This window comes from Pteropus vampyrus, unplaced genomic scaffold, assembly GCF_000151845.1.
Source record: "Pteropus vampyrus isolate Shadow unplaced genomic scaffold, Pvam_2.0 Scaffold52, whole genome shotgun sequence".
Lineage (NCBI taxonomy): Eukaryota > Metazoa > Chordata > Mammalia > Chiroptera > Pteropodidae > Pteropus > Pteropus vampyrus.
In genome coordinates, this window is record NW_011888833.1 from 59,171 (window position 1) to 71,426 (window position 12,256).

At 54.4% G+C, this 12,256-nt stretch overlaps 1 protein-coding gene across 2 annotated transcripts in view; it reads right to left on the reverse strand.

Annotated features, from left to right (window-relative positions):
- LOC105292123 (beta-1,3-glucosyltransferase-like) overlaps positions 1-8,690 on the reverse strand; it is a 61,051-nt gene extending 52,361 nt beyond the window's left edge. The window contains exons 1-2 of one of the 2 annotated variants that reach the window (XM_023530675.1): positions 5,696-8,688; positions 3,874-3,958 (exon numbers count right to left, since the gene is read on the reverse strand). In XM_023530675.1, the coding sequence (XP_023386443.1) occupies positions 3,874-3,958; positions 5,696-5,719 (109 nt within the window). In that variant the 5' untranslated portion in view covers positions 5,720-8,688. Of the gene's footprint in view, positions 1-3,873 lie in introns of both variants that reach the window. The other variant, XM_023530674.1, reaches the window with a different exon arrangement.
- Between the last annotated feature and the right edge of the window lie 3,566 nt (positions 8,691-12,256).

A 12,256-nucleotide genomic window follows, 5' to 3' on the forward strand; every position in this document is an offset into this window, starting at 1 on the left:
GTGTGCCGGGGCCTGCAGACAGCAGAGAGCACACACTCTGTTTAATAAACTCGCCCTGGCGTTTCTCCCTTCCACACAGACATAGATAAATGGCACGTTACAAAGCTCCATAACTCACATTCTAAAAAGGATTACCTTTCACCGACTCCGGTCCTGTGATTAATGGACTTGCTGGGAGTTCTCTCTCCCTACCACGAGTCCAGAGTCTCCTGGAACAGAGGTGCCGGTGAGGACACGAACAGGTGCAAGCGGCTCCTCGGGTGCAGCCAGAACCCACCATCCCGTTGGGGCGGCACCAACGTTGCTTTTTACAGCACAGGTGGGTGGGGACACCTGGGAGCTCGCCAAGGGAAAGACAGATCTGTCACAGCCGTGGGAATCTGTCAGAAAGGCGGAAGGGCCTTTTGTGCAGGGCCTTGAAGGAGACCCAGGAGGGTCCTGGGCTGGGAGGAGGAAGACCTCCGGGGCAGAGGCACCGCACGCAGTGGAGTGGGGACTTGGAGAAGATGGCACAGGGGGCTCACCCAGCCCCTCCTGGCCTGCTGCCTCTCTGCTGTGCCTTGTAAGAGGCTTCCTGGGAATCCAGCCTGACCAAGGGACAGATTCCAACTCCCCTCTCCCCAGGGCCCCTCACAAGGGAGTGGCCATAGGAATCACAAGTGACCCCAGGGATCACTTTCCAAACCTAAAATCAGATCGAGGGGCAGTTGGGACTAGATACCGGGTCTCTAGGGCTTAGGGTCATCGTGAGCATCACGCCCCGATTTAACCCCCTGCTGACCGCACCCCACCCCCAGAATCAAGAGGAGCAGCCAGTCAGGGCTCCTGGTGTCCTAACCTTTCGGAAAGCAAGAGGACCTTTGCCTGCCGTGGGAGGAGAGACAGGAAGAAAAGAGACCCAGCGAAACCTTCGTCAGGGTCCATGCGGTGGCCACAGCTCCCCCCACCCCGCCCCCGCAGCAGGGCACAGGAGGAACTCCCATGACATGTATAAGGTGGCCTCCCCAACGCCCTCGAGGGCCTGGTCTCTCCGAGATCGCAGAGCCGTCCGCAAAGGATAGGCGAAACCCACGCTGTCCAGCCAGACCTTCGCCCAGGATTTTACCAGCAGAGGCTTAACCACAGGATTCTTCCAGACTCGGCCAGCAATGAGATCCAGGAACCACAACCGGGCATGCCATCCGGGCAGGTCCCAGGATAAGGCCAGAAACACAAAGCCACCGCCGCTCGACTCTGTTCTTCAAAAGACAGAGTGGTGCGGAGGCTTCTCAATGAAAGCGAGCTATCTCCCAGGAACGCCCGATGAGACATAGATTGTCCCCTTGGCTGTCCTGTTCTCCTTTCTAGAATCACATATCCTCCCATTCTCAGTAAAGATTGCCGTTAAGAATCGCTGCTCACAGATGTATCAACAGGAGCACCAGGAAGTGTCACTGAGAACAGGAGCCGTGGGCCCCGCCCACACGAAACGTGTCCGCGTTTTGCTGCCGGGGCGAATGAGTAGCTGTTCGTTCATTTGACAGCAGCCTCTCTCTGATGTAGGGTCTCGGTCCACACGCTCAACAAAATGAGGAAACGTTTTCCGTTTCTCCGTCGACACACAGGTCAGACAGTTAAGTGCAGGCGCGAGGCCCTCACGTGACCTACTGAGGCTGGGATGAGAGATGCATTTTCCTGGGGAGATCAGAGTCTAGCGGAGAGAACCAAGACGTGCCTCAATACGGTGAGTCCCCTAGGCGGCACAGGAAGGACGTGTCACTGATGGGGACACATCCCCCTGGGGGCCTGGAGAAGGGCTCGCGCGCGGGGCAGTGAACTGGGCCTTCAGGAGCAGGCGGACGGGGGACGGGGGAGGTGGCAAGCAGTGCCCTGGACGTCGGGAGCTGTGAGGTCACAGACCGATGCATTCAGTTGACATGGTCTAGGCCACTGGACAGGCCTGGATGCCATGCTCAGAAGAATGGTCCTCCGTTGAGTATGGCCGTGAGGACAGTGGACAGGCGGGAAAGATGTCAGCAGGCGATGATGGTCCACTACGAGACTGTAGCTCATAAGTCCTGTCTTGTGTTTACTTCTGCAAACCACCCCCCCCCACCCCGCCCGGGGCACCGATTTATGGAATGAGCTATGTATGCTGTGAGAAAATCGACTCAGTGGTATGTTCTGGATAGATGGGAGAGAGGAAGGAAAAGAAGAAAGACTGTTTTGAGAAACACCACGAGGAAAGGTGACAGGGAAAGATGAGCCGAACACATCGCTGTTATTCCCGCCCTGAGGATGGGTAAACTGAGTCTCAGGCCGGTCAAGTACCGATAGCCGGATATCTGCCTTTCGCAGCAGCTTCTTTGCACGAAACCACGCTCTGTCACGGTGGCAGAGGCGGCAGGAATGGAGGGGAAGGCCCCACAGAGGTCAGCTGGGTGGTGCCTGTGGGGGCGACACCAACTGGAGCAGAGAGCGAGGCTGCAGAAGACAAATAAAGCAGTTAACCGACATGGAGACGCGGCAGGGGAGCGAGTTCGTGGAGAAAAACCAAAGACTATCGCCATCACCGTTTTTCCAGTGAGAGCCAGACCCTCGCAACAGCGACGGGTTCGTAGCCACGGCTCACATTTCAGAAGCTCCTCGTGCGTACGCCGGGCACGCTGCTGTGTGCTTCACGCACGTGATTTCTCGTTAAATAACATTTGCTTTAACTCTCGAAACTGCTTTATGCCAATTTTAGAGAGGTCAAGGAGGGCGCCTGAGGACAGCACCTCTCAACAGTGGGGTCCCGAGTCCCGGAGGTTCCCCAGACTCTTGCAGATGGCCCGGCTCACAAGCTCAGAACTTTTTATGACAAGTACGGAAATGGCATTTGCTTTGTGCCTCTGTGGTGACTTTCCGCCACGGGTGCAAACGCAGCCGTGGGTGACAAGTGGAGTTGCCTCGCACTGATTGAGGCGGTGACGGCAGGCTCCCCGCGGTGGCACCACCACCAACAAAGTCAAGGTCACTTCAGGGGATGCTCGTGGAAGCAGTGTGTGTAAATCACTCGTTTGACTGAATCATGCCCCGGAGCACGCATCTTTTTCAAATTGTGTGTGGCAAACCGAGGTATAGCACAAAGGGCTTCCTCTGTATAGCAAACCGTGATGTCTCAAGACACCACGCTGGTGTGAGTGCTTGAGTTGCAACCTGAACGAGCTGGGTTTTGTTTTTTGTTTTTTGTTTTTTTCCCACAGAACACCATGTTTAGTTGATAGAAACGCTGGCAGACAAACTATGGTTATTCAGCATTAAGACCGGGCCAATAGTTTCTCAGAAATAAACAGTGAACCCATCACTTCAAGGAAAACGACTGACGTGAGGTGTTGCTAACAATAAAATTCAAGCTTTCGCGTGAAAATTGAATTTTGGAAAACTCCCATCTGCCGCCGTAAGCCCAAAAGCTTCCCAACCCTTGACAGCTTTTCGACGAGATCGACGGCGGTGTTGACGAATGCTTTTTTTTTTATTTTTTTAGTTTGCATAACAAAATGAGTCCACATTTGAAAGAACTACATACTTTTGTGAATCGATATGTGTGATTATGTGACCTATGTGTGACGTTACACGATCATGACTGGGTTAAGAGAAAAGTTCCGTTCGCAGTGCGAGAAAGACCAACGGATGTTTACGTAACACAGTACGAAAGTTTGCTGATCTGGCTTCAGATGCCACCTTACAGCTAACCTTGAAGAAACACCGTCCCCCCCTGTCCCATAATGCCCCATCACCTGCTCCCTAAAGACGCAAGACACCGGGAGACAGAGACGAGGTTGAGCACGTAGCCTTCGAAGACTCACAAAATATCTGGAAAGAAAATCAAAACTGCAGGTGACGTCACCTTACCCTGCACAGCGCTTGACCACACAAATAATTCTGGAACGGGGTCGTCAGGGGAGTGATCCCGGAGACTCCGACGGCTTTGAGTGGTCTGGGAAGAAAGAAAACCCTGGCTTGGATCATGGAGGTCGGTTTCGGGAAGAAGGCGAGATCTGAGTAGAGGGCGTAACATGAGGGAAGGAGCCAAACTGGTAGACATGGAAAAAAAAATAAATAAATGAAGACACCAAGTCGGCGAGGTACGAGGGATATCTGCGGAAGGTGGACAGACCAGTGTGGCTGCAGGTAGTCATGTCGGAAAAGGTATTGTCACAAAGATGACATCGGGCTGGGAAGACAGGACAGGAGCCAGCCAGGAGTGGGGCACTGGACCCGGTGAGGCCTCGGGTCCCTGGGAAGAGAGGGCAGAGCCGGCCAGGAAAGGAGGCCACGGGGCCTTGGGGGCTTCTCACTCGTGGACAAGAGAACTGTCGGGCTTGGAGATACAGACACCATCGTTTCCGTTGAAGAAGCTGGAACCGAAATATGATTTATGCCTCTTTTTTTCCTAACAATATATTTCCTTTATAGTCCCCCCAACCCCGAATTTCAACAACAGTAAAATAGCCGTGGTGTGATAACGCCTCACACAGATGAAAAATACGATTTGCAGAAATAGCATCTTAGGAGCGTCAGGTGAAGCGCATGTTGGCGTCATCTTGCTTACCTTCGGTCATCATGGTCTTTGGCTTATGACAGAGAGTGAGGCCGGTGCTGGTGTTTCCCTGCTTTGTACACTGACATCTGCTTTCAGAGGGACAGAAGATGGGAAACAAGGACCCCCCAAACCTCGAGAAGCATGTTACACCCATGCTCAGGAAATCACCCGGGCGTTGGTTAAGAATAAGGAGTCATGAAAGTGGGCAGCGGGGTAATGAGAGAGACTCTCTGCGTGCGAGGCGTTCGTAGCATCTCCGGGCGATTGGAATCCACATCTTCTTCCTTCTGTGATGCCTGCAAGGTTACATCCTCGCTTCTGTTTAAGTGTTTGAGGTTAAATCCCAGCCTGCAGAATGCTAGAACAGCGTAAGGAAGTCGAGGCCGACGGCTGAGGCCTTGAGTGGCAGGCTCACCAAGTGGCACTTTCTCCCACAGCCAGTGGGGCCCCGCTATGTGGCTGAGAGGCTGACGCTGGTCAAAGCGGCTCTGGCCGCGACTCCGGGGGCAGAGTGCAGGATGCGCACACCAGAGAGTGGAGCCCATTGCAGTCGTCCAGGCATGGCCATTCAGAGGCCGGACAAGGACCAGGAAGATTTAACACAATTCCGAAGCCTGGAGGCCCCGTAGTCGGGGGAGCCTGGGAAAGGAACGCGTAGATTTAAAAAGGTTTCGGGGTTCTCTGTTTGACACATTGCAACTGAGGGAAAGGCGGGCCATCCCAAGGGACACCTTCCCTATGGACAGACACAGGGACTGGAACTTAGGGAGGGGTCAGTGTCGGAAATACAGACTCTAAGTGAGCCACAAAAGAATTGGAATAAAACTTCACGGGGTCATGGAGAGAGAGACAGACAGACAGAGAGATAGAGAGAAGGAGGAGGAGGAGGAGGTAGGGGGAGGGAGGGAGGGAGGCAAATGGCAGAACACCAGGTTGGGGCAGCATCTTGGGAGCTGTTTGGTTTTCCCTCCTGACGCTGAATACTTGGTGTCTTTTCCAAACCTACTTATTCAACTCTTATTCAATTCAAGCGGGGTCTGGGGACTTGGCCTTGGCTTCCTGGCCCCCAAGCCTTGCTCCCTGCCCCTCCCCATGTCCACTCCCCAAACCCCCCAGAATACTGGAGCATACCCGATACATTTCTGTTCTTTCCATTCTTTTTTCTCCTTAAATCAGCTGCAGTGATTTCTCTTGCTTGCAGCCCAGACGCATGACAAGGACAAAAAAGGCCATCAGTGTCATCGAGTCCTGCGGGTTGTTCAAGAAGGCACTGGATTTCATGGTTTGGTCATTTGTGATTTTTAGACAGATAGCTGGTGACGGGAAGAAAATGTCACCGGGAGTGGACAAGAGCGAGTTCAAGGATAATGCTGATCTAACCAGGGCCTGAGACGGGAAGGGACTGCTGCAGGACCCACTGGCTTCCGGCCGGTTAAGAATCCGAGGCCGTCTCTCGCCCGGGGCTGCGTCTTACATGAGAAACGAGGCAGGAGAGGTTTTGATTCCCTTTGCTTTTCCCTCCTCCGATCTTGGCACCGTGACTAGGAAGAGACTGGCACAGACTACCCAGCCGGGGCACCAGGAGGGCCTGATGGTCCAGAACTCGCCGCCGCCGAGTCCTTCTCCCCACTTCCCGCTCCTTCATGCGGGTGAAACAGGCTCATGAACCTGGAGCACGGAGTTCATCCCCACAGGGACGTGGGCCTCTCCCGAGCTGCACATCCCAACGAGTAAAAATGTCATATTCTTTCGCACCTCTGAGCAAACACCGCCAACTTTCCCTTCTGACGGCACGATCCCCCGTTCTCCTGTCGGGCAAAGTCACGGTCCTCCCGGAGGGCTCCGGTCGGATATCGCTTATCCGGGGGCAGGGTGACCCGAGTCCTCCACAGCACAGCTCGGGTCGCATGACCCCTGTGTCCATCCTCCTTACCTGGGCTCTCTAACCGGTCAGCTCTGCACCACAGTTCCCTATATCTATGTATAAATGATGTGTGTGTCGCCGTACCAATTATGTGCATCTAGGGCACACGAAAATAGAACAATTAAAGTATGTGATAAAAAAAAAATAGACAAGTCCTAATATTTGCTCTTGTCCCCATTCCCCCCGCCCCCAGCCCAGCGGGCACTGCCTTTGCACATAATGCCCTCGTGTTCACAGCATCCATCGCGTTCTGTTATCATTCTGCTTCTATGCCTGGTCTAATTTGCCTTTGCATCCATCCGCATAGTGCCTGATACAAAATAGGTAGCTGTACGTATCTGTTGAATTAACCTCTATCACATCAGAAATCGCTTTTCATAAACAGTTTCAAGTTCCCATGAATTCTCCGTCATGACTGATGGCAGCAATCGGCGTGTCATTGACAGACTTCTCCGAACAAGGCAAGTGAATTGCTTTTTCATTTAAGCTGTCCTGACACTTGTCTCGATTAGGTTTTCTCCTCTGCCAGCCCTGGATTTATGCCTTTGGGCACAAAGGAATGACAAGCCAATCCCAGGTCTGGGACTGGGTTTCAAAATGAAGTATTTGGGCATCGCCATCTCACTGAGTCATTAATTCGCAAATGTGAAAATCTCCCCGAGGAAGCCAAAAATCCAGTGATTCAGACAAGTCTCGAATGGAGATTAAAAAAGAAGAAGGAGAACAATAGGAATATACTTTAAATAGCCACCATTCCCATTTCTGAAAATTCTATTCCGTTTGGGCATTCCGGGCTCAGTGCTTCTTCTCGTGAGTATTATCCGAATGTGAAATGTGTTTTAAAAAAAAAAATAGAATCTTTAAAAAATACTGTGATGTCATGGTCCCCTGCTCACTCCAGGGGTTGAAGTCATGCTGCTGATGGAGCGATTAAGTGTGGGAGTTCTATGCGGACCCCCCACCTGAAGGGGACACCAAGTGGACACTAGGATGGGGGGGAGCTGTCAGAATGCTGCTTCCGCTTGGAGAACCCTACAGGGAATTGATGGCAGGTGCATGCCGGTCACGGAGCGCTTGAGGAACCCAGATGGTGTTGGGGTAACAGGCCACCCGTTCCTTCTCCCCGCTGGGGGTTTATTCCTGGATGTGCTACACCCAGGGAACAGCAGCCAGGGACTGCCTGGGCGGTCGCCCCTGGCTGGGCTAGCGTTGGGCTGCATGCCGATGACGAGGCCAGATTCGGAGTGTCCGTGACCGAATGTGGGTTCCTGTCTCCCAGCGTGGTTGTTACGTGTCAGCTGTCCCCAGTGGTTCTGCCTATACTGCCCATTCCCCCGTCACTCTGCTTCAGTTTTCTTCACGGTTCTTACTGCAGGCCGTCTTTTTTGGTTTGGTTTTGTTTTTTTCGGTCAGTCTCCCTCTGTTTGCACGTGAGCTCCGTGAGGGCGAGGATTTCTGTGTGCCGTTTACTGCCGAAGACCGGCTGCCTGGCCCGGTGCTGGGCTTGTTGCAGACGCTCGGTGAATGTTTGCCGAGTGAATGAATGAACGTCAGACTGATAGGTAGATGCATGTGCATCCGGGAGGAAGAAGCCCAGATGCCCCTCAGGTCGGCCGCTCACCTAAGCAGCAGGATCTCTGCCACCTCGGGCGGACCTCTCCACTGGGGTTTCAAGCAAAGCCTCGTCGGAAGTGGCTACGGCAGGACAGGGCCTGGGGATGTGGGCGCCATCCGGGTATCATCAACCCTGACAGCTCGCAGAAATCTCTCTGCGCATGTGTGTCTTCTCTCTCTCGTCCTTTCTGTCCAGCATAAGTAAAACAGAATACAGTGCTTTTAAATTCTTGGGTCAAATCAAAAGGACGCTACAAAATGCACGTAGCACAAAAGCGGTCACTGCTGGGCTTGGGCTGTGACCCCACGATGACCAGAGTCACGTCACACGTTGGTTAAAACGTCAAGAGCAGAGCCTGGCTTCCTCCGGCATCGGCTGCCATCTGTCTCTGTGTCACGTGTGCTCCGGATGTCACCTCGTCTCCCGGAACCTGGTGAATCCTGAACAGTCCGCTTAATGCGGGGAGAAGGCAGCACGTGAACTGTTCTCGTTCCAAACCCCGCTTTTCCGAGACGTGGGGCTGACAGTTCACAGCCACTCAGTGCGGTTAATCCTGCGTCTCCCAGGCAGCCCCCCGACCCCGATGGCTTCGAGGTTCATCTCTGCGGGATGCTCACACCCCTGCAGGACCCATAGCTGTCCCTCTGGGGAGATTTAGCAGCTTGGGCTCCAGTAACAGGGAAACGGACACCCGAGAGCTGAGGGCCCCCGATGTGGGGGAGCCCCTTGGAGCAAGGCCTGGCCCTCTGCGGGGAGCCCGCAGACCCTCCGCACCCCTTCCCCAAGGGAGAACAGGACCTGCTGCGTGAGACCAGGTGGAGGACAGTCCCCACCTAACCCTCCCGAAGACTCGGCAGGACTGGGAGCACCAGATACTAACCTTTGCCCCCAAGGGACCAAAAATTCCGTTCTGTTCTCTGGGGACTCATCAGTTAGGAATTTGCGGCTTGGACTGTGCTGGGAGAACAGGAAGGAGCTTCTGAAAAGCACTTTGTTCTGTCTCCCAGCCTTGCCCGCACCCCCGCCCGCCACCTCAGTCACTGACAGCCCACTGTCCCCTCCACGGCGCAGCCCCTCCGGAGGCTCAAGCCAGGACCTGGGAGTTCAGCTCCTGGCTCCGCCACTTACCGACGTCCTGGGTGTCCTCGGGGAAGTGGCAGAACCGGCTGAGCCTTACTCTCATTTGTCAAAGGAGGACGAAATAGCAGGTCCTTCTGTGAGAGGCGGCCTGACACTGCCCCACGCCCGGAAGGCCCACGACGGAAGCACGGCGACCCAGAGCAGGGCTCAGCCGAGGGATGGACCGAGAAAGACAGCAAGTTCTCATGCGCCTGCGGGAGCCCGCTGGGTGTGGCTGAGCCTGGACCGGAGGCACCCCGAAACCCCCAGGGCGTGCCACTCAGCACGTTCCCCCTGCGTGTTCTGTTTTCATTGGTCGTTTGGTGTTTTTGTTGCCTGCAAATACCACAGCCCAAACTAACATGCTGCTTTTCTGTGCCCTCGCTCTTCACGTGGGCGGCTCCGTGTAAGATTTTCCTGAGCGTCTGGCTCCCCTGGGTGGCAAAGAGAATAAAGTCACATTTCCAGGAATCCGGTTCTCTGCGTACACAGTCTCACTCCTACAGTGTTTCGACACCGGACGCCTCCTGTCCCATCTTCTTGGCTTTACTCTTAGCCCGTGAACGCCTAGCTCCCGGCTGTGGCGCCGCTGTGTCTGCAGCGAGCCAGTCGAATCCCCCCACTGGTCCTGTTTGGGGAGACCATTGGGCTTGGGTCAGTGACACAGTGAGTGGCCTGAGCCGGGGCGGGGCGGGAAGGGCGAGTCAACGTCCAGAAGCGGTCAGGACACAAAGCGCCCCCCGTTTGGAATTACCCGTGCGAACCTGCCCAGCCCCCTGCGTGCTTTTTAAAGGCCCCAGCCCTGTGAACTGGGCTCGTCCACCTCACTCCCAATCGAGAAACTGAAGAATCCAGGTTCGGGGGGGCAGGGAATTCAAGCCCACGGGCATTTTCATTGTGAAATTGGCAAGGACGCATTTGAAAACACGAAGGTTTGGCCGGCTGGTTTTATTTTCTCACGATCGATTTCCCAGAAAGCCGTTGCTATCGCAAAGTCGTCGAGGTCCTGGAAGCCCTTGCTGAGCTGTTCGTACTGGGACAACCAGGAGGCTGGTGAGCTTGCTGTGCTTGTGCCCTACGGGGACACTTGCTCTCCCAGAAACACGATGCTGCTCGTCCTTCCAGAGACAACCCATCTCCTGTGCGTTTCATTCCTGGCTGGAAGATGAGTCCCCTTCCCCCAGCCTCCACATCTCAGCTTGGGCGTCAACCACTCTGTCCCCCGCCCCAAGCCGCCGGCCCAGGCTGGGCTAGGGGGCCCACTTCTGCTGCCCATAAGGTTCTGTGCTCGGTGCTGTCATTATGATGCTCGGTGCTGTCATTATGATGCTCGGTGCTGTCATTATGGTGCCCTCACTGGGTCATGATGTGTTTACGGGTTGTGTTCCCAACCAGACTGAGAAGCTCGAGGTGGGGTCTTCGTCTCGTTTTTCTTTACACCGAGCGCTTCCTGGCGCGAAGCTTGGCCCAGAGTTTATTAAATGAATGTATGAATTAGAAGGACAGGAGGAGATAAAATAGCACGGGTTGCCTAGGTGCCTTCCGGCACGGCGGTGAGGATTTACGTAAACGACCTGGAGACGAACCGGACACAGAATGAGCCTGTTTGTGGACTGCACGCTGGTGGGTCCACATTGTGACGGCGAAAATTCTGCCGCTCAGAGCTGTAAGCCACTTCCGGGAGTCACAGAGCCACAGCGAGGGCTGAGATGCCAGCATGGCTGCCCCTCTGGTCGCGAGGCTCCTGGCTTCACCTACACCTCCCTGTGGCCCCTTGTTACCCCTCTCTCTATCCCTCGCCCCAGCAGGTGGGCAAACATTTTTGTTGTTGTCGTTGATAATGATCTTGGAATCGGCTGTAATACTTTTACATAATGGCCTTCCACCGGAGAGATTCCACAAATATTTGTTGGATGACTGACTGGAAATTCCAGGGCTGAACAAAGGTGTCTGATTAGTCCGTCCGTTGTTGCCTGGCACGATATTATTCCTTTAGAAAATGGACTCTGCAGAAACATAACATTATAAACACTGGAGAAAGAGCTCTAAGGAAGGAAAGTAAAGTGAATCTCTCCAGGACGGTGACGAAGCTAAAATCTGTGGAATAGTCTCAAGACTCTCTCACAACAGGAAAGAGGCATTTTAACCTCCCTGCGAAAATTGGATTCTCTGATTTCGAACCATCTGCAAAGATACTAACAGATCGGACTAACCTGCGAGGTCTGTGCACCGCTGCTTAGCTGAGCCGTCAGGTGCTAAGAGCAGCAGCCGGAAGCTGAGGACAAGGAAACGGGTCTGTGTGGATCCCCTGGGAGAGGACCGCAAGGGGAATGAGGCTACCCAGAGCCGCCTTACGCGACCAGGAGCTTCCTCGAGGCCATGACAAGCATGGCTGCCCTCTACCCTGCTCCCTGTTGGTGGCAGACACTTTGCTCATGTTATGTTATTTAGTTCATTGGTCCCCACGCTACCACGAGGCGGTAGTCGCTCCTATCCGCCTGCCACAGGTGAGATTTCAGACAGGTTAGGCCACTGCCCGGGGGAGGCTGAGGATGCCAGGGTCTACGCCAGATCCATCGAACTCCAGACACAGAAGCTAGAGCCTGTAACTGTCACCACCTCAGACTCCACAGCCTGCTGGCCGGCCTGAACCTTGTTGCGTCCGCAGCCGTACCCCCGGTGCAGACTGGGGTTCTCATCCGTCATAGGTGAAGCCGGGGCCGCTCTGTATGAGCCGAGAGCACAGCGGACTAGTTAGAAAAAACATTTGAAGCTGAAGGCCAACGGGCATCTTCTTCATGCCATCTGTCAGGACTTACTTAAAAGCACGAAGGCTTGGCCATATCAGTTTATCATGATGGATTTCCTGGGGACCCACCGCTACCGAAGACCATCAATGAGGTCCTTGGAACCCTGGCTGGAAACAGCCCAAGGCCCCTCAATGCCACAGTCCCCTCCCCTATCACTGCCAAGCACCCCCACACCCCCCTACTCACAAACACACTTTACTGTGCCCCAGGAAGAGTCGTGATCT